Source organism: Aythya ferina (genome assembly GCF_964211825.1).
Source record: "Aythya ferina genome assembly, contig: HAP1_SCAFFOLD_397, whole genome shotgun sequence".
In the NCBI taxonomy this organism is placed as follows: domain Eukaryota; kingdom Metazoa; phylum Chordata; class Aves; order Anseriformes; family Anatidae; genus Aythya; species Aythya ferina.
The window spans coordinates 1,386-27,896 of NW_028181174.1; the positions used below are offsets into that span (position 1 = coordinate 1,386).

At 62.9% G+C, this 26,511-nt stretch overlaps 3 protein-coding genes and 2 long non-coding RNA genes across 11 annotated transcripts; 2 read left to right on the forward strand and 3 right to left on the reverse strand.

The window, feature by feature from the left end:
- Window positions 1-354: 354 nt before the first annotated feature.
- On the reverse strand, window positions 355-1,814 carry KIF22 (kinesin family member 22; the record flags this gene model as incomplete). The annotated part of the gene is made up of 4 exons (XM_084540308.1): window positions 1,790-1,814; window positions 774-906; window positions 563-690; window positions 355-485 (listed from the first exon to the last, which is right to left on the reverse strand). Coding segments are annotated over exons 1-4 (414 nt in total), but the record flags the coding sequence as incomplete, so codon positions are not given.
- A 1,755-nt stretch (window positions 1,815-3,569) lies between these two features.
- On the reverse strand, window positions 3,570-4,511 carry LOC311429180. The gene is made up of 2 exons (XR_014688132.1): window positions 4,427-4,511; window positions 3,570-4,247 (listed from the first exon to the last, which is right to left on the reverse strand). It is a non-coding gene; the product is annotated as an uncharacterized lncRNA (long non-coding RNA).
- A 1,305-nt stretch (window positions 4,512-5,816) lies between these two features.
- Window positions 5,817-11,970, reverse strand: TLCD3B (TLC domain containing 3B). Its single transcript, XM_084540300.1, has 5 exons — window positions 11,831-11,970; window positions 10,734-10,817; window positions 8,449-8,668; window positions 6,814-6,909; window positions 5,817-6,114 (listed from the first exon to the last, which is right to left on the reverse strand). Exons 1-5 carry the CDS (start codon window positions 11,962-11,964, stop codon window positions 5,848-5,850), a joined length of 801 nt encoding a protein of 266 aa, XP_084396426.1. The 5' UTR covers window positions 11,965-11,970; the 3' UTR covers window positions 5,817-5,847.
- Window positions 11,971-13,759: 1,789 nt separating this feature from the next.
- Window positions 13,760-25,090, forward strand: ALDOA (aldolase, fructose-bisphosphate A). 7 transcript variants are annotated; one of them, XM_084540303.1, is made up of 9 exons: window positions 13,760-13,798; window positions 17,549-17,670; window positions 18,752-18,963; window positions 19,738-19,792; window positions 19,896-20,056; window positions 21,009-21,092; window positions 21,176-21,350; window positions 22,875-23,074; window positions 24,847-25,090. In XM_084540303.1, the coding sequence occupies exons 2-9, from the start codon at window positions 17,559-17,561 to the stop codon at window positions 24,940-24,942; spliced, it is 1,095 nt and encodes a 364-aa protein (XP_084396429.1). In that variant the 5' UTR covers window positions 13,760-13,798; window positions 17,549-17,558; the 3' UTR covers window positions 24,943-25,090. The 7 variants fall into 7 exon arrangements, 4 of the variants coding, with proteins under 4 accessions (XP_084396429.1, XP_084396428.1, XP_084396430.1 ...); XR_014688128.1 differs by lacking the exon at window positions 13,760-13,798 and adding an exon at window positions 14,236-14,335 and having other exon boundaries at window positions 21,176-21,343; XM_084540302.1 differs by lacking the exon at window positions 13,760-13,798 and adding an exon at window positions 14,244-14,335.
- LOC311429177 lies at window positions 23,493-24,367 on the forward strand. The gene is made up of 3 exons (XR_014688131.1): window positions 23,493-23,570; window positions 23,780-23,871; window positions 24,081-24,367. It is a non-coding gene; the product is annotated as an uncharacterized lncRNA (long non-coding RNA).
- Window positions 25,091-26,511: the final 1,421 nt, after the last annotated feature.

Below are 26,511 nucleotides of genomic sequence, written 5' to 3' on the forward strand. Positions count from 1 at the left end.
TTTTGGGGGGGATGTGGGGGCAAAATGGGGATTTTGGGGGGGTCATATGGGGGCAAAATGGGGATTTTGGGGCGAATATGGGGATTTGGGGGGTCATATGGGGGGAATACGAGGATTTTGGGGGGGATATGGGGAAATATAAGGATTTTGGGGGGGAATATGCTTTTTTTGGGGGGTGATTATGCTTTTTTTGGGGGAATAGTGGGGTCTGGGGGCGATCTGCCTATAGGGGAATGCAGATCTGGAGACCGGGGGTGGCACAGGTCGATAAAGGGGGGGGATACCAGCACCTGGGGGGGGCACGTGGACCAAAAGGGGGGCGATTTGAGGGGGGGGGCCAGGGCACAAGCCCACCTCCTCGCAGTACACCTCCATGCAGGCCACGCTGAGGTGGCAGCCGGCCCCCACGGCCTGCAGAAGCTCCTCGAGGGCGAGCTGCACCAAGCCGGGCTCCCCTTCGCCGCCCAGCATGGTGTGCGTCTTCCCTGGGGGGGGGCACGGGGGCACCGTGTCAGCTTTTGGGGGGGTCGTTGAGGGGTGGGGAGGGGGCGTGGAGGCTCACCGGAGCCGCTGGGCCCGTAGGCGAGGACGGTGGCGTCGCGGCCGGCCAGGAACTGGGCCAGCAGCGGGCGGACGGAGCCCTCGTAGACGGCGGCGGTGGAGCTGGCGGCATCGTAAACGGCATCGAAACTGAGGGGAAAAAAGGGTTAAAATGCGAAGTTTTGGGGGGAGCACCCATGGGTGCTGCTTGCCAGCCCCCTCCCGAGGCTCACCGGTAGCAGGAGGGGCCGTGGGGGGGGTCCTCGCGCAGTTGTAGGGTGCGGGAGTCGAGGGGCAGCAGGCAGGGCTCCTCGCCGGGGGGGCCGGGGCGCAGGCGGACGCAGACCTGAACCCGCCGGGGGGGTGCTGGGGGGGCGTTGGGAGCCATTGAGGGGGGGCTGGGTGGACGCTGGGTCCTCGCAGCCCCCTGTCACCTCAAAAAGGGTCCCCTCGAAGCGCCCCCAACCCCTCGAAGCCCCCCCAGCCCCTCCGTCCCCTCACAAAATGACCCATCCCCTCACAAAATGTCCCTTTCCTGACTGCTTCCCTCAGGATTTGTCCCCTCGCAGCCCCCTGACGCCCCCAAAATGTCCCCTCCCCTCCCCAAGCGTCCCCTCAGCCCCTTTTCCCCCTCACAAAATGTCCCCTCACACACCATTGCCTCAGGATTTGTCCCCTCGCAGCCCCTTTTCCCCTCACAGCTCCTTGTTCCCTCACAAAATATCCCCTCACGGTCCCTGCCCCCTCACGAAGTGTCCCTTAACCCCTCATCCCCTCACAAAATGCCCCCTGACAGCCCCTTTTCCCCTCACAGCCCCTCATCCCCTCACAAAACGTCCCCTGACAGCCTGTTCCCTCACAAAATGCCCCCTTTTCCCTCACAAAACGTCCCCTGACAGCCTGTTCCCTCACAAAACGCCCCTTTTTCCCTCACAAAACGTCCCCTGACAGCCTGTTCCCTCACAAAACGTCCCCTGACAGCCTGTTCCCTCACAAAATGCCCTTTTTCCCCTCACGGCCCCGTTTTCCCCTCACACAACGTCCCCTCACAGCCCCTCTCCCCTCACCGAACGCCCCCTCAGCCCTTTTTCCCCTCACCACCCCGCATCCCCTCACCGCCAGCCGCCCCCCAGAGCCTCGCACCCCTTCTCCAAACCCCCCTGAGCTCCCCCACCCCCCCCTTTTCCCCAAAATCCCCTCAAATCTCCCCAAATCCCCTCAGATCCCCCCCAACCCCCCCCCCCCCCACCGGCCACAGCCTCCGCCGCCATCGCTCCCGCCCGACCGTTTGAAGCCGCGGGGCGGGAGCCAATGGGAGGCCGCCGGGCGCGCATGCGCAGTGCGGGCAGCCCGGCGGGGCAGGGCGAAATGGCGTCGGTTGCCTGGCAACGCGGGGAGGGGGAGGGGACAAAATGGCGGCGGTTGCCAGGCAACAAAGGGAGGGGAGGGGACAAAATGGCGGCGGTTGCCAGGCAACGGGGGTAAAAGAGGCGGGAACGGCGGCGGCGGTTGCCTGGCAACGGGGGGCGGGGCGAAGGGAAAGGCGCCCAGTTTGTACTGGGAAAAGGCCCAGTTTGTACTGGGATGGGGCCCGGGGGCCCAGTTCGAACTGGGATGGGCCCAATTCATACTGGGAAAGGGCTGAGGGTCTCAGTTTGTACTGGGAACGGGCCCAGTTTGTACTGGGATGGGGTTCCCAGTACGTACTGGGAAAGGGCTGGGGGTCCCAGTTTGAGCTGGGGACAATCCCAGTTTGAGCTGGGTTGGGGCTGGGAGCCCTGGTTTGTACTGGGAAAGTTCCCAGTTTGCAGTGGAAGGGGGCCAATTCATACTGGGAAGGGTATGGGGGTCCCAGTTTGTACTGGGGTGGGCCCACTTCATACTGGGAAGGGGCTGAGGGTCCCAGTTTGTACTGGGAAAGAGCTGGGGGTGCCAGTTTGTACTGGGAAGGATCCCAGTTTGTAGTGGAATGGGCCCAGTTTATTCTGGGAAGGGGCTGGGGGTCCCAGTTTTTACTGGTGGTGTGCCCAGTTTATGCTGGGATGGGGCTGGGGGTCCTGGTTTGTACTGGGACTGCGCCCAGTTTGTATTGGGATTGGGCTGAGGGTCCAATTTTGTACTGGGAATGAGTCCAGTTCGTACTGGGATGGAGCTGGGGAGCCCAGTTCATATTGGGACTGGGCCCAGTTTGTACTGGGATGGGGCTTGGGATTCCAGTTTGTACTGGGAAGGATCCCAGTTTGTAGTGGAATGGGCCCAATTCATACTGGTAACTGTCTGGGGATCCCAGTTCATACTGGGAAGGGGCTGGAGGTCCTAGTTTGTACTGGGGCTGAGCCCAGTTTGAGCTGGGATGAGGCGGAGGGTTCCAGATTGTACTGGGACAGTGCCCAGTTTATGCTGGGATGGGACTGGGGGTCCTGGTTTGTACTGGGGCTGAGCCCAGTTCGTACAGGGATGGAGCTGGGGAGCCCAGTTCATATTGGGACTGGGCCCAGTTCATACTGGGATGGGACTGGGGGGCCCAGTTCATATTGGGAACGGGTCCAGTTTGTACTGGGATGGGGTTTGGGATTCCAGTTTGTACTGGGAAGGATCCCAGTTTGTAGTGGAATGGGCCCAGTTCATACTGGGAAGGGTATGGGGGTCCCAGTTTGTACTGGGAATGGGCCCAGTTTGTACTGGGAAGGGGCAGGGGATCACAGTTTGTACTGGGAAGGGGCCCAGTTCATACTGGGAAGGGGCTGGGGGTCCCAGTTTGTACTGGGAAGGGTCCCAGTTTGTAGTGGAATGGGCCCAGTTCATACTGGGAAGGGGCTGGGTGTCCCAGTTTGTACTGGGAAAGGGCTGGGGGTCCCAGTTTGTACTGGGAAAGGGCATAATTCATACTGGGAAGTGGCTGGGGGCCCAGTTTGTACTGGGAATGGGCCCAGTCCGTACTGGGCTGTGGCTGGGGTTCCCAGTTCGTACTGGAATGGCCCCAGTTCATACTGGGATGCCCCCCCCCCGTGTCCCAAGGAGCAGCCGGGTCGGTTCCCAAAGTCCTTTAATGCAGCGGCCGGGACAGCGCGGGGGCACCCATGGGTGGGGGGCGCCAAAGGGACTCCCCGGGACCCCCAGAGGGGCCTCAGGGGGACCCTAGGGACCCCAGGACCCCCTTGGGACCCCATAAGGACCTCAGGGGGCCCTCTAAAGACCCCGGAACCCCCATAAGGACCCCAGGACCCCCTTAGGACCCCCATACGGACCTTAGGGTGCCACCTAAAGACCCCAGGACCCCCTTGGGACCCCCTTGGGACCCCCATTATGGACTTTAGGGTGCCCCATAAGGACCCCAGGACCCCCCCTAAGTACCTTAGGGTGCCCCCTGAAGACCCCAGAACCCCCATAAGGACTCCAGGACCCCCTTGAGACCCCCATATGGACTTTAGGGTGCCCCATAAGGACCCTGGGACCCCCTTAGGACCCCCTTAAGTACCTTAGGGTGCCCCATAAGGACCCCAGGACCCCCTTAGGACCCTCTTGGGACCCCCATATGGACCTTAGGATGCCCCATAAAGACCCCAGGACCCCCTTGGGACCCCCTTAGGACCCTATTAAGTACCTTAGGGTGCCTCCTGAAGACCCCAGGACTCCCTTAGGACCCCATAAGGACCTCAGAGTACCCTATAAGGACCCCAGGATCCCCTTGGGACCCCCATATGGACCTCAGGGTGCCCCATAAGGACCCCAGGACCCCCTTGGGACCCCCTTGGGACCCCCATATGGACCTTAGGATGCCCTATAAGGACCCCAGGACCCCCTTAGGACTCCCTTAGGACCCTATTAAGTACCTTAGGGTGCCCTCTGAAGACCCCAGGAGCCCCCTTAGGACCCCCTTAACTACCTTAGGGTGCCCCCTGAAGACCCCAGGACCCCCCTTAAGGACCTTAGGGTGCCCCCTGAGGACCCCAGGACCCCCTTGGGACCCCTTGGGACCCCCATAAGGACCTCAGGGTGCCCCTTGAAGACCCCAGGACCCCCATAAGGACCCCAGGATCCCCTTGGGACCCCCATATGGGCCTTAGGGTGCCCCCTGAAGACCCCAGGACCCCCATAAGGACCCCAGGACCCCCTTGGGACCCCCATAAGGACCTCAGGGTACCCCATAAGGACCCCAGGACCCCCTTGGGACCCCCATATGGACCTTAGGATGCCCCATAAGGACCCCAGGACCCCCTTGGGACCCCCATATGGACCTTAGGGTGCCCCTTGAAGACCCCAGGACCCCCTTGGGACCCCCATAAGGACCTCAGGGTACCCCATAAGGACCCCAGGACCCCCTTGGGACCCCCATACGGACCTAAGGGTGCCCCTTGAAGACCCCAGGACCCCCTTGGGACCCCCTTGGGACCCCCATATGGACCTCAGGGAGCCCCCTAAAGACCCCAAGACCCCCTTGGGACCCCCATAAGGACCTCAGGGTGCCCCTTGAAGACCCCAGGACCCCCATAAGGACCCCAGGACCCCCTTGGGACCCCATTATGGACCTCAGGGTGCCCCCTAAAGGCCCCAAGACATCCTTAAGGACCTTAGGGTGCCCCCTGAAGACCCCAGGACCCCCTTGGAACCCCCATATAGACCTTAGGGTGTCCCCTGAGGACCCCAAGACCCCCTTAAGTACCTTAGGGTGCCCCCTGAAGACCCCAGAACCCTCTTGGGACCCCCATACGGACCTTAGGGTGCCCTCTAAAGACGCCGGAACCCTGATGAGGACCTCAGAACCCCCTTGGGACCCCCATTATGGACCTTAGGGTGTCCCATAAGGACCCTAGGACCCCCTTGGGACCCCCTTAAGTACCTAAGGGTGCCCCCTGAAGACCCCAGGACTCCCTTAGGACCCCCTTAAGTACCTAAGGGTGCCCCCTAAAGACCCCAAGAGCCCCTTGGGACCCCCTTAAGTACTTAAGGGTGCCCCCTGAAGACCCCAGGACCCCCCATATGGACCTAAGGGTGCCCCCTGAAGACCCCAGGACCCCTTTGGGACCCCCATATAGGCCTTAGGGTGCCCCTTGAAGACCCCAGGACCCCCATAAGGACCCCAGGACCCCCTTGGGACCCCCATACGGACCTCAGGGTGCCCCTTGAAGACCCCAGGACCCCCTTGGGCCCCCCTTGAAGACCCCCTTGATCCCCCACACATCCCTCCTGCACCCCTCCCTTTACCACCCCCCCCCCATATCACCCCCAAACCACCCCATAACCCCCCCCCCCCACCCCCTCTACACCCTCCCCATCCCCACCCTCGGGTGCCACCCTCCCCAAAACTCAGGGCGGGTGCCGGGGGGGGGGTCTGAAGAGGCGCCACGCCCCCCGGCAGATGAGGCCGAACCAGTAGAGCTGGGGGGCCAGCAGGGCGGCGGCGGCGGCGTTGTAGGCGGGGGGCAGCGCCCCCGGCACCCGCAGCAGGGGGAGCCCCCGGTGGCGCCCGTAGGCCCAGTAGAGGTAGGGGAAGAGCAGCACCCGGCAGCCCAGGAAGGTCACCAGCATGGCCACCCCGTTCAGCTTGTGGAGGGCCGTGTGCTGCCGCTTGTACTGCGGGGGGAGACAGAGGGGGGGTGGGGGGGGTGTGGGGTGGGGGGTACCGGGACCCTAAGTCAACCCGGGGACTCAAGGGTTGAGGGACATGAAGGGTTGGGGGTGAAGGTTGGGGGATATGTGGGGTTGGGAACACAAAGGTTGAGGGATACGTAGGGTTGGGGGGCTACCAAGACCCTAAGTCAACCCGGGGACCCAAGGGTTGAGGGACATGTGGGGTGGGGGGCTACCAAGACCCCAAATCATCTTGGGGACCCAAGGGTTGAGGGACACAAGGGTTGGGGGTCTACCAAGACCCTAAGTCAACCAGGGACTCAAGGGGTTGGGGGTATAAAGGGGTGGGGGTGAAGGTTGGGGGATATGTGGGGTTGGGGGTCTGCCAAGACCCCAAATCATCCTGGGGACCCAAGGGTTGAGGGACATGTGGGGTGGGGGGCTACCAAGACCCCAAATCATCCTGGGGACCCAAATGTTGAGGGATATGTGGGGTGGGGGGCTACCAAGACCCCAAATCCACCCAGGGACCCAAGGGGTTGGGGTACAAAGGGTTGGGGGTGAAGGTTGGGGGACACGTGGGGTTGGGGTCCCACCACCCCCCCAAATCATCCCGGGGACCCCAGGGTTGGGGACAGGAGGGTTTGGGGTCCCCCCGCTGTCCCCCCCCCCCCACCCCCCTGACCTAATTTTGGGGCTCACCAGGATGAGGACCTTGCCCAGGCAGACGAACGGGGTGCTGAGCTCCGCCATCAGCAGGCAGCCCAGGAAGAAGTCGCCCTTCCCCTGGCGCCACAGCTGGGGGGACACGGGATCTGATGTCCCCAAATGTCCCCAAATGTCCCCAAATGGCCCCAAATGGCCCCAAAGTGTCCCCAAAAGTCCCCAAATGTCCCCAAATGTCCCAATGACCATGGAGAACCATGGTGGACCTCCATGAGCACGTCCACACCGAGCCACCACCCCTCCACCTCTACATCCCCTCAACACCCCCGTGTCCCCAAATGTCCCCAAATGTCCCCAAGGTGTCCCCAAATGTCCCCAAATGTCCTCAAATGTCCTCAAATGTCCCCAAATGTCCCAATGACCACGGAGAAGCATGGTGGACCTCCATGACCACGTCCACACCAAGCCACCACCCCTCCACCTCCCCATCCCCTCAACACCCCCATGTCCCCTCACCACCCCCATGTCCCCAAACGTCCCCAAATGTCCTCAAATGTCCCCAAATGTCCCCATATGTCCCCAAGAGTCCCCAAATGTCCCAATAACCATGGAGAAGCATGGTGGACCTCCATGGGCACGTCCACACCGAGCCACCACCCCTCCACCTCCACATCCCCACGCCACCCCCATGTCCCCAAGTGTCCCCAAATGTCCCCAAAAGTCCCCAAATGTCCCCAAAGTGTCCCCAAATGTCCCCAAATGTCCCCAAAGTGTCCCCAAAAGTCCCCAAATGTCCCCAAATGTCCCCAAAAGTCCCCAAATGTCCCAATGACCACGGAGAAGCATGGTGGACCTCCATGACCACGTCCACACCAAGCCACCACCCCTCCACCTCCACATCCCCATGCCACCCCCATGTCCCCAAATGTCCCCAAATGTCCCCAAGGTGTCCCCAAATGTCCCCAAAGTGTCCCCAAAAGTCCCCAAATGTCCCCAAATGTCCCAATGACCATGGAGAACCATGGTGGACCTCCATGAGCACGTCCACACCGAACCACCACCCCTCCACCTCCCTGTCCCCTCAACACCCCCGTGTCCCCACACCATCCCCATGTCCCCAAACGTCCCCAAATGTCCCCAAATGTCCCCAAAGTGTCCCCAAATGTCCCAATGACCACAGAGAAGCATGGTGGACCTCCATGAGCACGTCCACACCAAACCACCACCCCTCCACCCCCATGTCCCTACACCACCCCCATGTCCCCAAACGTCCCCAAACGTCCCCAAAGTGTCCCCAAAAGTCCCCAAGTGTCCCCAAAAGTCCCCATGACCACAGAGAAGCCCCCAAGAGGCCCTGTGGCCATGGAGAAGCCAACAAGCCCCATGACAACGTGGTGGACCTCCATGAGTAGCTCCACGCCCAGGTGACATTCTTCCACCCCGTGTCCTCAAAGTGTCCCCAAATGTCCCCAAATGTTCCCAAAGGTCCCCAAATGTCCCCAAATGTCCCCAAAAGTCCCCAAATGTCCCAATGACCACGGAGAAGCATGGTGGACCTCCATGAGCACGTCCACACCGAGCCACCACCCCTCCACCTCCACATCCCCACGCCACCCCCATGTCCCCAAACGTCCCCAAACGTCCCCAAAAGCCCCCAAAGTCCCCACTCACGGTGGCCACGGGGAAGCAGACGAGCACCATGGCGGCGTGGTGGAGCACCATCAGCAGGTCCTTGCGCAGGTAGGAGGCGGCGGCGGCCCGCAGGGAGGGCTGGGGCCCGGCCTCGTGGCCCTTGACCCGCGCCCGGTGGCGGTGGCACAGGAACATGGCGTAGACGTCGTAGACGAAATAGGGGACGGCGAATTGGGGGTACGCCCCCGCCAGCCAGTGCCTGGGGGGGGGACACGGGGGGCGGAGGTGACCTCGGGGGGCACGGGGAGAGGGGTTTGGGGACGGGGAGAGGGGTGAGAGGGCGGGAGGGGGGGTTTGGGGGCGTGGATGAGATGGGATTGGGGGGTGGTTGGGGATTTGGGGGGACAGGCGGCGTGGGGACACCCCGATTTGGGGACACAGGGACACAGGGCTTTGGGGACACCCCAATTTTGGGGACACGGGTGTTCAGGTAGCTTGGGGACACCCCAATTTGGGCACCCAGAGACCCAGAGATTTGGGGACACCCTAATTTTGGAGATCCAGGTGTCCAGGTGGCTTGGGGACACCCCAATTTGGGGGACCCAGACATCCAGGGATTTGGGGACACCCCGATTTTGGGGGATCCAGGGGGACAGGTGGCTTGGGGACACCCCAATTTGGACACCCAGAGACCCAGAGATATGGGGACACCCCGAGTTTGGGGGATCCTGGGGGACAGGGATTTGGGGACACCCCAATTTGGGGGACACAGGGGGACAGGTGGCTTGGGGACACCCCAATTTGGGCACCCAGACACCCAGGGACTTGGGGACACCCCGATTTGGGGGCACCCAAGGGTCCAGGTGACTTTGGGACACCCCAATTTGGGCACCCAAGTGCCTGGAGATATGGGAACACCCCGATTTGGGGCACCCAGAGACCCAGGGACTTGGGGACACCCTAATTTTGGAGATCCAGGTGTCCAGGTGGCTTGGGGACACCCCAATTTGGGGCACCCAGACCCTCAGGGATTTGGGGTCACCCCAATTTAGGGCACCCTAATGCCCAGTTGACTTTGGGACACCCCAATTTGGGCACCCAGACACCCAAAGATTTGGGGACACCCTGATTTAGGGGAACCCAAGCGTCCCAGTTGACTTTGGGACACCCCAATTTGGGGCACCCAGAGACCCAGAGATTTGGGGACACCCCGATTTTGGGGGACACAGGTGTCCAGGTGGCTTGGGGACACCCCAGTTTGGGAACCCAGACACCCAGGGATTTGGGGACACCCCAATTTTGGGGACACAGACACCCAAGGATTTGGGGTCACCCTGATTTGGGGGATCCAGGGGGACAGGCGGCTTGGGGACACCCCAGTCTGGGCACCCAGAGACCCAAGGATTTGGGGACACCCTGATTTTGGGGATCCAGGTGTCCAGGGTGGACTTGGGACACCCCAATTTCGGGCACCCAGAGACCCAGAGATTTGGGGACACCCCAATTTTGGGGGATCCAGGTGTCCAGGTGGCTTAGGGATACCCCAATTTGGGCACCCAGACACCCAGGGACTTGGGGACACACCTATTTGGGGGACCCAGAGACCCAGGGATTTGGGGACACCCCAATTTTGGGGACCCAGACCCTCAGAGATTTGGGGACACCCTGATTTTGGGGACCCAAGGGTCCCAGTTGACTTTGGGACACCCCAATTTGGGCACCCAGAGACCCAGGGATTTGGGGACACCCCGATTTTGGGGGACACGGGTGTCCAGGTGGCTTGGGGACACCCCAATTTGGGGCCCCCAGACCCTCAGGGATTTGGGGACACCCCAATTTGGTGCCCCCAAGTGTCCCAGTTGCCTTGGGACCCCCCAGTTTGAGGGACAAAAGTGGTCGGGGACTTGGGGACCCCCCGATTTGGGGTCCCCCGCGTGTGTCCCCCCCCCCAGGACCCCCTGGGGGTGCCCCAGGGATTAACCCCGGGGCCGGGCTAATCCGGGATGAGCCCCGGCAGCTGTCACCATAATCCCCTGCGAGGACACCGTGTCCCCTGTCCCCCCCTGTCCCCTCCCCCCCTGGTGTCCCCTTCCCCCCCCCGGTGTCCCCTGTCCCCCCTTAGTGTCCCCTGCCCCCCCCTGGAGCTGTGTGGGGCACCCATGGGTGCTGGGTGGGGGGGTTATGGGGGTGTTAGGGGGGATTGATGGGGGTTGGAGGGATGCTGGGGGCACCCTTGGGTGCTGGGGGGGTTGGGGGGTGTCGGGGGGGTTGGGGGGTGCCTGGGGGGGCCGGGGGGCACCCATGGGTGCTGGGGGGACACTCACTGGTCGTCGATGACGTGGTGGCAGGAGGAGGAGATGATGTAGCCGGCCGTGGAGGCCATCACCGCCTGCACCGAGGACACCAGCCTGGGGGGGGGGGACATTGGGGACACGTTGGGGACACTTTGGGGACACCTCGGGGACATGGGGACACCTCGGGGACACCGGGGGGCAGCCGCCCTGCCACCCCATCCCCGTGTCCTGATGCATCTGTGCCCGCTGTCCTCGGTGTCCCCCAGTGTCCCCGGTGTCCCCTGGTGTCACCAGTGTCCCCCAGTGTCCCCAGTGTCCCCAGTGTCCCCAGTGTCCCCAGTGCTGCATCATCCCCGACCCCGCTGCAGCCCCAGCCCCGTGCCAGCTCCGTCCCTGTCCCCTCGCTGTCCTTGTCCCTGTGATGCTGCTGGCCCTGCCCTGTCCCCGTCCTGTCCCTGTCCCCATCCCTGTCCCTGTCCTTGTCCCCGTCCTGTCCCCATCCCCTCCTTGTCCCTGTCCCATCCCTGTCCCCTTCCTTGTCCTGTCCCTGTCCCCTTCCTGCCCCCATCCCCTCCTTGTCCCTGTCCCTGTCCCCGTCCCTGTCCTGTCCCCATCCCCTCCCTGTCCTTGTGCCCCGTCTGTCCCTGTCCTGTCCCTGTCCCTGTCCCCATCCCCGTCCCTGTCCCATCCCCAGCCCTGCACCGTCCCTGTCCTTGTGCCCCATCCACCCCAGCCCTGTCCCTGTCCTTGTCCTCATCCCATCCCCGTCCTGTCCCTGTCCCTGTCCCCATCCCCTCCTGTCCTTGTCCCCATCCTGTCCCCATCCCCTCCCTGTCCCCATCCCCTCCTGTCCTTGTCCCCATCCCGTCCCCATCCCCTCCCTGTCCCCATCCCGTCCCTGTCCTTGTGCCACATCCCTCCCTGTCCCCATCCCATCCCCTCCTGTCCCTGTCCCCGTCCTTGTCCCCATCCCGTCCTCATCCCCTCCCTGTCCCTGTCCTTGTCCCCATCCCATCCCCGTCCTGTCCCTGTCCCCGTCCCATCCCTGTCCCCCTCCCCATCCCCTCCCCATCCCCTCCCTGTCCCTGTCCCCATCCCCGCCCCCCCCCAATGTCCCCTCTCCTCACCTGGCCGCCACGATGACAGCGTCGGGCTCCGGCCAGCGGAGGCCGGGCAGGCGCCGGAGGCCGCTCTTGGCCAGCAGGAAGAGGCCGGGGAAGAAGAGGAGGCCGCCGGCCAGGGGGGCTCCGGGGGGGGCCATGGCTTTTTTTTTTGGGGGGGGGGGGTTGGAAAATTGGGGGGGGGGAGGGGGGGGGTCCCGGCCTCCCGCCCCGCCGCCCGCACGGCTGGCCACGGGGAGGGGCGGGGCTTAGGGGGGCGTGGCCTCAGGGGGCGGGGCTTCAGGGGGTGGGGGCTGAGGGGCGGGGCCTAAAGGGGGAGGGGCCTAAAGGGGGAGGGGCCTCCCCCCCCCCCCCCCCCCGGGGCCTAGCCCCCCTTCCGAAGCCTGCCCACCCTCAGGTGCCCCCCCCTCAGGTGTCCCCCTCCCCTCACTCAGGTGCCCTCCCCCTCCTCATTTGCATCAATTTGCATCTCCTCACACCCCCCCGGCGCGCATTCAGAGAGGTAGAGCCGTCAGGCCCCGCCCCCCGGCCTCATTTGCATACATTTGCATGCCGGCCCTCAGGGCGCCGCGCGTCGCCAAGGCAACGGGCGGCCGGCGGGGCGCTGCGCATGCGCGGCGCCGCCCCGCCGGATTGGCCGGCCGCGGAGCCAATAGGAGGACGAGGATGCGGAGCGTTGCCAGGCAGAGCGGGCGGAGCGCTCGGCCGCTCCTATTGGCTGAGTGGCCGAGCCAATGGGAAGGCGGGACGCGCGTTGCTATGGCGACCGAGGGGGTGTCGCCACGGCAACCGAGCGGCGCGAATATCAACGAAGGGGCGGGGCTTATGCGCCTAATTACCATACTCCTTATAAATATTCATGAAGTGACGCGAGCCTGAATATTAATGAGGCCGCGCCCGCCCACCGCCCCTCCCCCTGTCACTCACCAGCCCCCGCCCCCTGGAGAAGCCACGCCCCTCCCATTGGGCCCCGCCCCTCGGGGGCGTTGCTATGGAAACCGCCCCCCGGTCACCATGGCAACGAGGCCCCGCCCCTCCCTGAGGAGGGCCCAAGGGGGGGGGGGCAAAAAAAAGGGGGGGGGGCGAAAAAAAAGGGGAAAAAGGGCAAAACTGGGGGGAAAGGGGCAAAATTGGGGGAAAGGGGCAAAATTGGGGGGAAAGGGGTCAAAAATTGGGGGAGGGGGGACCCAAAATATGAGGGGACCCCCCCAAAAATAAATGGGGGGGGGGGAATTTGGGAATTGGGGGGGTAAAAAGTGAGGTGGGGGCCTAAAAAATATAGGGGGGGGGTAAAAATATTTGGGGGGGGGGCCCAAAATATAATGGGGGTGCCCCAAAGTGGTGGGAGGGGGTCTTAAAAGCATGGGGGGGGGCCCAAAAATCTAGGGGGGGGGCTCCAAAAATCAGGGGGGGGCTAAAAAAATCGGGGGGGGCTAAAATTCATGGAGGGGTCCCCCAAAAAATGCAGGGGGGGGTTAAAAGTCATGGGGGGGGGCTAAAAAGGATGGGGGGGCCCCCAAAAATAAGGGGGAGCCCCCCCAAAAATATTGGGGAGGGTTCAAAAAGGGAGGGGGGGGGCAAAAGTCCATGGGGGGGGGAAGAAAGCATTGGGGGGGGGTCACAAAAATAAAGGGGGGGTCCCAAAAATAAGGGGGGGATCCTAAAAATAAGGAGGGGGGGGTCCCAAAAACAAGGGGGGGTCCCTAAACTGAAGGGGGCGTCCCAAAAATGGAGGGAACCCCCCCAAAAAAGTGATAAGGGGGGGCCAGGGGGGGCTCCCCTCCCCCCCCGGGTGCCTGTGGGGGGGGAGGGGCTGCAGGGTGGGGGAGGGGCGGGGGGGGGCCCCTATTTTTGGCCGCCGAAAGGGCAGAGGGCACCCGAGAAGGTCAGGGCGGGGGGGCCCCCCTCGGCGCCCCTATATAGGGGGGAGCCCCCGGCCCCCGGCTGCTGCCCCCCCCGGACGCCCCCACCCTGGTGAGTTTTTTGGGGGGGTCTTTTTTTTGGGGGGGGTCCCAAATTGCCCCCCCCCCACCCAAGACCCCCCAAACCCCCCTCTGATCCCCCCCCCATCCCCATAACCCCCCCCAGGGCATCCCCAACCCCCCCATGGGACCCACCCCCCCCTGGACGCCCCCCAAATTCCCCCTGGACCCCCCCAAAACCCCTCTGGACCCCCCCCCAAAACCCCTCTGGACCCCCCAAGCCCCCCCCCAGATCCCCCTTGGACCCCCCCCAAAAAAATTTGGACCCCCCTTTCCCCCCCAAACCCCCCAAAACCCCTCTGCCCCCCCCCAAAAAAAAATTGGGGCCCCCCCCAAAACCCCTCAGGATCCCCCAAACCCCCCCCCCATGTCCCCCCCCACCCCAAAAGGACCTGGTGGGCCCCCCCCGTGACTCAGCGCGCCGTTGCCCCTTTAAGAGCGCGCCCTCCCTGTCCCCCCACCCGTGACGTCACCTCGCGGCAGGCCCCGCCCCCTCGTTCCCGCGCGTCCGGCCGCTCCCCGAGGCCAGGTGGGGGAGGGGAGGGGGGGAGGTTTTGGGGGCAAAAAGGGCGGATTTGGGGGCGAAGGGGGGGGTGAGGGGGTCGTGGGGGGTTAGGGAGAGGTTTGGGGGGAAAAGTGGGGATTTTGGGGGCGGGAGGGGGAAATTTGAGGTTTGGGGGCGAAGGGGGAGGTTTTGGGGCGAAAAACGGCGGTTTTGGGGGCGAGGAGTGGTTTGGGGAGAAAAAGGGGGGGTTTGGCGGTGGAGGAGGCGGATTTGGGGGGAAAAGGAGCGGAATTGGGGGTGAAGGGGTTGGGCAGCGGGGTGTGAGGTTTTTGGGGTGAAAAGAGCAGATTTTAGGGGTTTTGGGGTAGAGATAGAAAATTGGGTGAAAAAATGAGGAATTTGGGGCCAAAAGGGGAAGGTTTGGGGTGTGGGGAGAGATTTGAGGTGAAGCGGGGAGATTTGGGGTGCGGGAAAGGGGTTGGGGTGAAAAGCCAAGATTTTGGGGCAAAAAGCCCAAATTTTGGGTGTGGGGGGAGATTACGAGGGGAGGGACACAGATTTGGGGTGAAATATGGGTTTTTGGGTTAAAGGGGGTGGTTTGAGGGGAAAAACGAAGGTTTAGGGCAAAAGGAGGTGGTTTCGGGGAGAAAAGCGCAGATTTTGGGTGTGGGCGCAGATCTGAGACAAAAATGTGCAGATTTGGGGTTAAAGGGGCAGATTTGGGGCGAGAAACACAGATTTTGAGCAAAAAGAAGGTGGTTTAAATGTGAAAAACCCAAATTTGGGGCAAAAAAGTAGGTGATGAGGGCGAAAAGTGCAATTTTGGGGCAAAAGGGAGCAGATTGGAGGCAAAAACGCAGATTTTGGGTGCGGGGACGCCTTTTTGGGGTGAAAAACGCGGGTTTTGGGTGTGGGGGGTTGGTTTTGGGGGCAAAAAGTGACAATTAGGGGCAAAAAGGAGCCGGTTTTGGGGTAAAAACGGGAGTTTTTGGTATCGGAGACAATCTTGGGGGCAAAGAGCGCAGATTTGGGGCGAACCCTGCGGATTTTGGGGGAAAAAAGGGAGGTTTTGGGGCCCGGCGGGGGGCGGGGTGCCCTTGAAGCGCCCTTGGGTGCGGGGGTGGCCCCCGGGTGTCCCCTCCCCTGTCCCCTCCCCCCCGGGCGTGTCCCCCTGTCCCCTCCCCGTCCCCTCCCCGCTGCCATTTCGGCGCCGGCTCCCGCAGCGCTCGGACACCCGGTGGGTGGCCCCGCACCCTTGGGTGCCCCCAGGTCCCTTGGGTGGCCCCGTCCCCTTTGGGTGGTCCCTTGGTGGCCCTTGGGTGTCCCCAAGTCCCTTTGGGTGTCCCTTGGGTGCTCCCCGTCGCCCTTGGGTGTCCCTTTGGGTGCCCCCCGTCCCCTTTGGGTGGCCCTTGGTGTCCCTTGGGTGGCCCCTTGGGTGTCCTTTGGGTGCCCCCTGTCCCCCTTGGGTGTCCCCTTGGGTGGCCCTTGGGTGCTCCCCGTCGCCCTTGGGTCCCCTTTGGGTGTCCCCAAGTCCCCTTGGGTGCCCCCTGTTCCCCTTGGGTGTCCCTTGGGTGCTCCCTGTCCCCTTTGGGTGGCCCCACATCCCCTTGGGTGTCCCCAAGTCCCCTTGGGTGGCCCTTGGGTGGCCCCTGAGTCCCTCCTTGGTGTCCCTTGGGTGCTTCCTTAGTGTCCCTTGGGTGCCCTCTGCCCCCTTTGGGTGTCCCCAGGTCCCTTGGGTGCTTCCTTGATGTCCCCCAGGTCCCGTGGGTCCCCCCTGCCCCCCTTGGGTGTCCCTTGGGTCCCCCCTGTCCCCCTTGGGTGGCCCCTGGGTCCCTCCTTGGTGTCCCTTGGGTGCTTCCTTAGTGTCCCTTGGGTGCCCTCTGCCCCCTTTGGGTGTCCCCTTGGGTGTCCCCAGGTCCCTTGGGTGCTTCCTTGATGTCCCCCAGCTCCCTCCTTGGTGGCCCCAGGTCCCTTGGGTGCTCCTGTGTCCCCCTTGGGTGGCCCCAGGTCCTTTGGGTGTCACCTCGGTGTCCCCTGGGTCCCTCCTTGATGTCCTTGGTGTCCCCTTGGGCGGTTCCTCGGTGTCCCTTGGGTGTCCCCAGGCACCCTTGGGTCCCTCCTCGGTGTCCCCATGTCCCCTTGGTGTCCCCAGCTCCCCCCCTCGCTGTCCCCTCAGCACCCATGGGTGCCCCCTCCCAGCCACCGTGGTCCCGTGTCCCCTGGGTCCCCACGGGGTGTCCTTGGGGTCCCCATGGGTTTCTTTTTGGGGTCCCCAACGTTCTCCACGGGTTCTCTGTAGGGTTCCCGACGTTCCCCATGGGGTCCCCAAAGTTCTCCATGGGGTCCCCGTGGGGTCCCCGATGTCCCCATGGGTTCTCCCTGGGGTCCCCAATGTCCCCTATGGGTTCTCCAAGGGGACCCCAACCTCTTTTAGGGTTCCTGATGTTCCCCATGGGGTTCTTGATGTCCCCTATGGGTTCCCCATGGGGTTCCTGATGTTCCCCGATGTCCATGGGTTCCCCGTGGGGTCCCTGATGTCCCCTATGGGTTCCCCAAGGGGACCCCAATGTTCTCCATGGGGTTCTTGATGTTCTCCTTGGGGTTCTAGATGTTCCCCATGGGTTCTCCATGGGGTCCCCGATGTCCCTTATGGGTTCTCCTAGGGGACCCCTAGGGTTCTAGATGTTCCCCATGGGGTCCCCGATGTCCCCATGGGTTCCCCAAGGGGACCCCAACCTTCTGTAGGGTTCTTGATGTTCCCCATGGGGTTCTTGATGTCCTCCAAGGGGTTCTCCCTGGGGTCCCCAATGTCCCCTATGGGTTCCCCAAGGAGACCCCAATGTTCTCGATGGGGTTCTAGATGTTCCCCGTGGGGTCCCCGATGTCCCTTATGGGTTCTCCAAGGGGACCCCAACCTTCTTTAGGGTTCCTGATGTTCTCCATGGGGTTCTTGATGTTCCCCTATGGGTTCCCCATGGGGTCCCCAACGTTCTTGATGTTCCTTTTGGGGTTCTTGATGTTCCCCATGGGTTCTCCTTGGGGTTCCTGATGTCCCCTATGGGTTCTCCAAGGGGACCCCAACATTCTTATGGGGTTCCTGATGTCCCCCATGGGGTCCCCGATGTCCCCATGGGTTCTCCAAGGGGTCCCCAACGTTCTCATGGGGTTCCCGAGGTTCTCCCCGGGTTCCCGGTGTCCCCCGCGCCCCCCCTGACGCTGTCCCCCCTTTGTCCCCAGTGCCACCACCATGCCGCACCAGTACCCGGCGCTCACCCCCGAGCAGAAGCAGGAGCTCGCCGACATCGCCCGGCGCATCGTGGCCCCCGGCAAGGGCATCCTAGCGGCCGATGAGTCCACTGGTGGGCACTGGGATGAACTGGGAGGGCACTGGGAGGGACTGGTGGGGGCTGGGAGGGGGCTGGGTGGGACTGGTTTGGGGCTGGGAGGGACTGGTGGGCGCTGGGAGGGGGTTGAGGGGCGCTGGGAGGGCACTGGGAGCTGCTGGGGTGGGGTTGAGGGCAACTGGGACAGACTGGGAGGCAACTGGGACAGACTGGAAGCAACTGGGGCAGACAGGAAACAACTGGGAGGTGCCGCCCTGCCCAGTATTGAGGAAGTACTGGGGAGTGAGTCAGCTCTGACGGGACTGGGAGGAACTGGGAGGGGCCGAGGGGTCACTGGGTGATACGGAGGGGCACTGGGAGGGCACTGGACCTTACTGGGAGACGCTGGAGCGGCACCGGGAGGGCACTGGAAGCTACTGGGAGGAACTGGGATGGCAGCAGGGAGGCTGGGGAAACAGCTGAGCACCTCGAGGTGGCACCAGTGGGGCTTTGAGAGCTTCTGGGATGGTACTGGGAGCTACTGGGAGGCACTGGGGCACCACCAATAGTCCAGAGGGACATACTGGGTCATACTGGGACATACTGGTATGGTTTCAAGGAAGATGGGGAAGTGTCTGAGAACCTCGAGGTGGCACCAGGAGGTCCATGAGGACTCCTGGGAAGGCACTGGGAGCTACTGGGAGGCACTGGGGCACCACCAATAGACCAGAGGGACATACTGGGACGTTCTGGGATGTACTGGTTCATACTGGGACGTACTGGTATGACTTCAAAGAGGATGGGGAAGTGTCTGAGAACCTCAAGGTGGCACCAGGAGGTCCATGAGAGCTCCTGGGAAGGCACTGGGAGCTACTGGGAGGCACTGGGGCACCACCAAGAGCCCAGGGGGACATACTGGGTCATACTGGGACATACTGGGTCATACTGGTATGACTTCAAAGAGGATGGGGAAGTGTCTGAGAACCTCGAGGTGGCACCAGGAGGTCCACGAGAACTCCTGGGGTGGCACTGGGAGCTACTGGGAGCTACCGGCGCAGCTCCGGGAGACCACTACGGCTTACTGGGAGTAAACCGGTCTATACTGGGCCACCCCCAGGCAGCATCGCCAAGCGGCTGAGCTCGGTGGGGGCGGAGAACACGGAGGAGAACCGCCGCTGGTACCGGCAGCTGCTCTTCACGGCCGACAAGCGCGTGGACCCCTGCATCGGCGGCGTCATCCTCTTCCACGAGACCCTCTACCAGTCGGCCGACGATGGGCGCCCCTTCCCCCAGGTCATCCGCGGCAAGGGCGCCGTCGTTGGCATCAAGGTGGGGACCTCGGGGACATCGTGGGGACATCGGGGACATTGTGGGGACGTTGGGGTCTTGGGGACATCGAGGGCGTTGGGGGGATTTGGGGGCTCCTTGGTGTTGGTCAACCAGGTCAACGGTGGCTTCGTTGGGTTGGGGTCGTCTTGGGGACGTTGGGGTTGTCTTGGGGACACTGGGGTCTTGGGGACATCGAGGGTGTTGGGGGGATTTGGGGGCTCCTTGGTGTTGGTCAACCAGGTCAACGGTGGCTTCGTTGGGTGGGCGCGTTGGGTTGGGGTCGTCTTGGGGACATTGGGGTCATCTTGAGGACACTGAGGATGTTGGGGGGGACTTGGGGGCTCCTTGGTACTTGTCAACTAGGTCAACGGTGGTCTTGGGGACATTGGGGTCTTGGGGACATCAAGGGTGTTGGGGACTTGGGCGCTCCTTGCTCCAGGTCAACCACGTCAACAGTGGCCACGTTGAGGTGGGGACATCTTGGGGACATCAAGAGCGTTGGGGGGTCTTGGGGACATGGGACGCTCTTGGATCCAGGTCAACCACGTCAACGGTGGCCTTGGGGACATTGGGGTCTTGGGGACATCGAGGGCGTTGGGGGAATTTGGGGGCTCCTTGGTGTTGGTCAACCAGGTCAACGGTGGCTTCGTTAGGTGGCCACGTTGAGGTGGGGACATCTTGGGGACCTTGGGGTGTTAGGGACATGGGGGGTGACACGTGGGGACAGGGAGGGGACCGGGCCAGCACCCCGGTGACCCTGTCCCCGTCCCCTAGGTGGACAAGGGAGTCGTGCCCCTGGCTGGCACCAACGGCGAGACCACGACCCAAGGTGAGCGATGTCCCCGACGCCACCACGGTGTCCCCGTCCGTGATCCCACCCCCGATGTCACCGCGGTGTCCCCACCCCTGATGCCACCGCGGTGTCCCCCCAGGGCTGGACGGGCTGATGGAGCGCTGCGCCCAGTACAAGAAGGACGGGGCCGACTTCGCCAAGTGGCGCTGCGTCCTCAAGATCTCGGAGCACACCCCCTCGCGCCTCGCCATCCTGGAGAACGCCAACGTCCTCGCGCGCTACGCCAGCATCTGCCAGCAGGTCCCCGGCCACGTGTCCCCCCTACCCCTCCCCGTGTCCCCTCTTGGTGCCCTGTGGTGGTTGGAGGCCTCCAGTTGGCTTGGTGGCTCTTCCAGTTGACATATTGCCACCTCCAGTTGGCTTGGTGGCCCTTCCAGTTGACATATTGCCCCCTCCAGTTGGCTTGGTGGCCCCTCCAGTTGGCTTGGTGGCCCTTCCAGTTGACATATTGCCACCTCCACGCCCTGGTGGCCCTTCCAGTTGACATATTGCCCCCTCCAGTTGGCTTGGTGGCCCTTCCAGTTGGCTTGGTGGCCCCTCCAGTTGACATATTGCCCCTTCCAGTTGGCTTGGTGGCCCTTCCAGTTGGCTTAGTGACCCCTCCAGTTGACAGTATTGCCACCTCCATGCCCTGGTGGCCCTTCCAGTTGGCTTGGTGGCCCCTCCAGGTGACATTGCCACTTCCATGGCTTGGTGGCCCTTCTAGTTGACATATTGCCACTTCCATGGCTTGGTGGCCCTTCCAGTTGGCTTGGTGGCCCTTCCAGTTGATAGTATTGCCACCTCCCTGCCCTGGTGGCACCTCCAGTTGGCTGGGTGACACCCCCAGTTGACATATTGCCACCCCCACTTGATGTGGTGGCACCTCCCGTTGACATATCACCAATTCCAGTTGACGTGGTGACACCTCCAGTTGACATATTGTCACCTCCAGTTGACGTGGTGCCACCCCCAGTTGGCTTGGTGCCACCTCCCCGCCCTGGTGGCACCTCCCCGTGTCCTCCCTTCGTGTCACTTCCCCGTCCCCACCCCCGTGTCACCTCTGGGCACCCCGTGGTGGCCTCCCAGCGGCGACGCGTCACCTCCTGTCCCCACTGGGTAGCCCAGGCCACCTTCTGGCGCCCCTCACCCCACCCCCCGCCGTGTCCCTGTCCCCCTGGGGGGTGTCCCTGACGTCCCCGTGTCCCCACAGAACGGCATCGTCCCCATCGTGGAGCCCGAGATCCTTCCAGATGGTGACCACGACCTGAAGCGCTGCCAGTACGTCACCGAGAAGGTGGGTGATGCCCCCCAAATGCCCACGAGGTGTCCCCAAAGTGTCCCCAACTTGTCCCCAACCTGTCCCCGACGCGTCCCCAGGTGCTGGCGGCCGTCTACAAGGCGCTGAGCGACCACCACGTCTACCTGGAGGGGACGCTGCTGAAGCCCAACATGGTGACAGCCGGCCACTCCTGCACCAAGAAGTACAGCCCCGAGGAGATCGCCATGGCCACCGTCACCGCCCTGCGCCGCACCGTGCCACCCGCCGTGCCCGGTCAGTGTCACCCGGCCCTGTGTCCCCCCATGGGGTCCCCGTCACCGTGGTCACGTCCCCATGGGGTCCCCGTGGTTATGTCCTCGCGGTGTTTCCGTGCTTGTGGCCACGTCCCCGTTATGGTGGCCACGTCCCTATGGGGTCTCCATGCTCGTGGCCACATCCCCATGGGGTCCAAAACATGGTGGCCATGTCCCCATGGGGTCCCAGTCACCATGGTTTTGTCCCCATGGGGTCTCCATGCTCATGGCCACGTCCCCACGGGGTCCCCATCACGGTGGCCACGTCCCCATGGGGTCTCCGTGCTCATGGCCACGTCCCCATGGGGTCCCCGTCACAGTGGCCACGTCCCCATGGGGTCTCCATGGTCATGGCCACGTCCCCACGGGGTCCCCATCATGGTGGCCACGTCCCCATGGGGTCTACATGCTCATGTCTGTGTCTCCATCACTATGGTGGGGTCCCCATGCTCATGGCCACGTCCCTGTAGTGTCCCCATCACCGTGGCCACCTCCCCATGGTGTCCTCACGGTGTCCCCATAGCCACATCCTCGTGGTGTCCCCACCTCCATGGCCACGTTCCCGTGGCCATCACACTCCCCATGGTGTCCCAGTCCCAAGGGTGACCCCATGGCCCTGGAGGTGACCCTTGTGGTGTCCCCATGGCCATGTCCCCACGTTGTCCCCGCACTGCCCTGGTCCATGTGGCCGTGTCCCCATGGTGTCCCCATCGCCATGGCTGTGTCCTCGTGGTGTCCCCATCCCCATGGTGTCATCACCCTGGTCCCCATGGTCATATCCTTGTCCCTATGGCCACATCCTCGTGGTATCCTCAACCTCTTGGTGTCCCCATGGCCATGTCCTCGTGGTGTCCTTGTCCTTGTCCCCATGGCTACGTCCCCGTGGTGTCCCCATCCCCATGGTGTCATCACCCTTGTCCCCGTAGCCACGTCCTCATGGTGTCCTTGTCCTCAACCCCATGGTGTCCCCGTCCCCATGGCCACGTCCTTGTGGCATCCCCATGGCCACGTCCTCGTGGTGTCCCCATCCCCATGGTGTCATCACCCTTGTCCCTGTGGCCATGTCCCCATCCCCATGGCCACGTCCTCGTGGTGTCCCCATGGCCATGTCCTCGTGGTGTCTTTGTCCTCAACCCCATGGTGTCCCCGTCCCCATGGCCACATCCTCGTGGTGTCCCCAACCACATGGTGTCCTCATGGCCACGTCCTCATGATGTCCTCAACCCCATGGTGTCCCCGACCCCATGGCCACGTCCTCGTGGTGTCCCCAACCCCATGATATCCCCATCCCCATGGCCACGTCCTCATGGTGTCCCCATGGCCACGTCCTCGTGGTGTCCTCAACCCCATGGTGTCCCCATCCCCATGGTGTCCCTGTCCCCATGGCCACCTCCTCGTGGTGTCCTTGTCCCCAACCCCACGCTGTCCCCATCCCCACGGCCACATCCCCGCGGCGTCCCCACATCCTCCCGGTGCTGACCCCATCCCCACGCGCCCCCCCCAGGCATCACGTTCCTGTCGGGGGGCCAGAGCGAGGAGGAGGCGTCCATCAACCTCAACGCCATCAACCGGTGTCCCCTGGCGAAGCCCTGGGCCCTGACCTTCTCCTACGGGCGGGCGCTGCAGGCCTCGGCGCTGCGGGCCTGGAGCGGCAAGAAGGAGAACACCAAGGCGGCCCAGGAGGAGTACGTCAAGAGGGCCCTGGTACGTCAGCCTCGGGGACGTTTTGGGGTGGAGGGGGGCTTGGGGACGTGGTTAAGGTCGTGGTGGTCAAGGAGGACCTCAAGAAGGTTCTGGGACGTCAACGTTGGGGGTATCCGTGAGTGGAGAACATCTTGGGGACGTGGTTATGGTCGTGGTGGTCCAGGAGGGCCTCAAGAAGGTTCTGGTAGGTCAATGTTGGGGATGTTTTGGGGTGGAGAACGTCTTGGGGACGTGGTTATGGTCGTGGTGGTCTAGGAGGATCTCAGGAAGGTTCTGGTAGGTCAACATTGGGGACATTTTGGGGTGGAGAACATCTTCAGGACGTGGTTATGGTCATGGTGGTCCCCAAGGACATCAAGTAGGTTCTGGTAGGTCAATGTTGGGGATGTTTTGCGGTGGAGAACGTCTTGGGGACGTGGTTATGGTCGTGGTGGTCCAGGAGGATCTCAAGAAGGTTCTGGGACGTCAACGTTGGGGACATTTTGGGGTGGAGAACGTCTTGGGGACGTGGTTGTGGTGGTCCATGAGACCATCAAGAAGAACCAAGAAGGTTCTGGTAGGTCAATGTTGGGGATATTGGGGACATTTGGGGGTGGAGGAGGTCTTGGGGTTGGAGGAGGGGTGGGGACGTGGTCAATGGTGGTCAAGGAGGACCTCAAGAAGGTTCTGGTACATCAACGTTGGGGACATTTTGGGGTGGAGGAGGTCTTGGGGACATGGTTATGGTCGTGGTGGTCTAGGAGGACCTCAAGAAGGTTCTGGTAGGTCAACGTTGGGGACATTTTGGGGTGGAGAACGTCTTGGGGACGTGGTTGTGGTGGTCCATGAGACCATCAAGAAGAACCAAGAAGGTTCTGGTAGGTCAATGTTGGGGATATTGGGGACATTTGGGGGTGGAGGAGGTCTTGGGGTTGGAGGAGGGGTGGGGACGTGGTCAATGGTGGTCAAGGAGGACCTCAAGAAGGTTCTGGCATGTCAACGTTGGGGACATTTTGGGGTGGAGGAGGTCTTGGGGACATGGTCATGGTCATGGTGGTCCCCAAGGACATCAAGAAGGTTCTGGTAGGTCAATGTCATGGACATGGGGACATCTAGGGGGTGGAGAACGTCTTGGGGACAGGGACATGGTCATGGAGGTCCAGGAGGATCTCAAGAAGGTTCTGGTAGGTCAACGTTGGGGACATTTTGGGGTGGAGAACATCTTGGGGACGTGGTTATGGTCATGGTGGTCCAGGAGGATCTCAAGAAGGTTCTGGGATGTCAACGTTGGGGACGTTTTGGGATGGAGGAGGTCTTGGGGTTGGAGGAGGGGTGGGGACGTGGTCAATGGTGGTCTAGGAGGTTCTGGTAGGTCAACGTTGGGGACATTTTGGGGTGGAGAATGTCTTGGGGACGTGGTTATGGTCATGGAGGTCCAGGAGGACCTCAAGAAGGTTCTGGTAGGTCAACGTTGGGAACATTTTGGGGTGGAGGAGGTCTTGGGGTTGGAGGAGGTGTCCCACGGGGACATCAGGGGGATGGAGAACATTTGGGGACCACCGTGGCTCTGTGGGGTGACAGCCCTGTGTCCCCAGGGGGGTGGCACCACGGCCATCAGACGTGAGTCCGGGTGGTGCCACCATTGTCCCCTATCCTTCTAGAAGGTGCCACCACCATCCCCATGAGTCAAGGTGGTGCCACCATTGTCCCATGAATGTCTGGGTGGTGCCACCACGGTCCCACGCGTGTCTGGGTGGTGTCCCCACGCGTGACACGCGTGTCCCTGTCCCCAGGCCAACTCCCTGGCGTGCCAAGGCAAGTACACCCCCAGCGGGCAGGCGGGGGCGGCCGCCAGCGAGTCCCTCTTCGTCTCCAACCACGCCTACTGAGTGACGTCACCGGGAGCGCCGTGACGTCACCAGGGACGCCGTGACGTCAGCGGGAGCGCCGTGACGTCAGCGGGGAACGCCGCGCCGTGTGACACTCCTGTCCCCTCTCCCCGTCCCCTCGCCTTTCAATAAAGGAACGCTGCCTGCAGGGCCGACGGCTCGGGGGACATGGGGGGACACAGGGGGGACGTGGGGACATGGAAAGGGGACGTGGAGGGATTTGGGGACATTTGGGGACATGGGGACACAGGGAAATGGGACATTGAGGGACATGGGGACGTGGTGGGGATATGGGACGTTGAGGGACTTGGGGACACATGGGGACGTGGTGGGGACACAAAGGGACGTGGGGACGTGGAAAGGGGATGTTGAGGGATGTGGGGACATGGCGACAGAGGGAAATGGGACATTGAGGGACATCGTGGGGACACGTGGGGACATGGACATGGGACACAGGGATGTGTGGGGATATGGGGACACGTGGGGCATAGGGACAAGGGACATTGAGGGGCATGGGGACACGTGGGGACGTGGTGGGGACGCGTTGGGACATGGACGTGGGACATTGAGGGACTTGGGGACATGTGGGGACACGGGGACACAGGGAAATGGGACATTGAGGGACACGGGGGATGTGGTGGGGACATGGTAATGGGACACTGAGGGACATGGGACATGATGGGGACACGTGGGGACATGAGGACGTGGACGTGGGGACATGGAAAGGGGACATTGAGGGACATGGGGACACAGGGAAATGGGACATTGAGGGATGTGGGGACACGTGGGGTGTAGTGGGGACATGGAGGACATGGACATGGGACACTGAGGGACATAGGGACATGGAGGGGACATGGGGACAGAGGGAAATGGGACATTGAGGGACATGGTGGGGACACATGGGGACATGGACATGGGACACTGAGGGACATAGGGACATGGTGGGGACATGGGGATATGGGACATTGAGGGACTTGGGGACACATGGGGACGTGGTGGGGACACAAAGGGACGTGGGGATGTGGAAAGGGGACATTGAGGGACGTGGGGACAAGTGGGGCAGGGATGTGGGGGGGGCGTGGGGTGGGGACATGGATGTGGGGACATGGGGGGACACCTAGGTGACAGTGGGGGGGGTCCGGAGGAAAATGGGGACACCCAGGTGACAATGGGGGGGGGTCCCAGGGGACAATGGGGGGGTCTGGGGACACTCAGGTGACAAAGGGGGGGAGTCCAGGGGACAATTGGGGGGGGTCCCAGAGGAAAATGGGGACACCCAGGTGACAGTGGGGGGGTCTGGGGACAATGGGGGGACACCCAGGTGACATTGGGGACACTCAGGTGACAATGGGGGGGTCAAGAAGACAATGGGGGGGGTCTCAGAGGAAAATGGCGACACCCAGGGGACTGTGGGGACACCCAGGTGACACTGGGGGGGTCAAGAAGACAATGGGGGGCTCCAGGTGACAATGGGGGGCTCCAGGTGACAATGGGGGGGTCCAGGTGACAATTGGGGGCCCCCGGGCCCTAATTTTGGCCCCGCCCGGAACCAAAACGGCGCGGAACCCC

Coding starts and splice junctions, on each gene's coding strand:
- TLCD3B (XM_084540300.1), bottom strand. CDS start 11,964: ATGGCCCCCCCCGGAGCCCCCCTGGCCGGCGGCCTCCTCTTCTTCCCC. Junction 6,910..8,448: donor TCTGCTTCCCCGTGGCCACC/GTGAGTGGGGAC, acceptor GTGTCCCCCCAG/CTGTGGCGCCAGGGGAAGGG. Junction 6,115..6,813: donor TGGGCAAGGTCCTCATCCTG/GTGAGCCCCAAA, acceptor CTCCCCCCGCAG/TACAAGCGGCAGCACACGGC.
- ALDOA (XM_084540303.1), top strand. CDS start 17,559: ATGCCGCACCAGTACCCGGCGCTCACCCCCGAGCAGAAGCAGGAGCTC. Junction 17,671..18,751: donor AGCGGCCGATGAGTCCACTG/GTGGGCACTGGG, acceptor GGCCACCCCCAG/GCAGCATCGCCAAGCGGCTG. Junction 20,057..21,008: donor ACGCCAGCATCTGCCAGCAG/GTCCCCGGCCAC, acceptor GTGTCCCCACAG/AACGGCATCGTCCCCATCGT.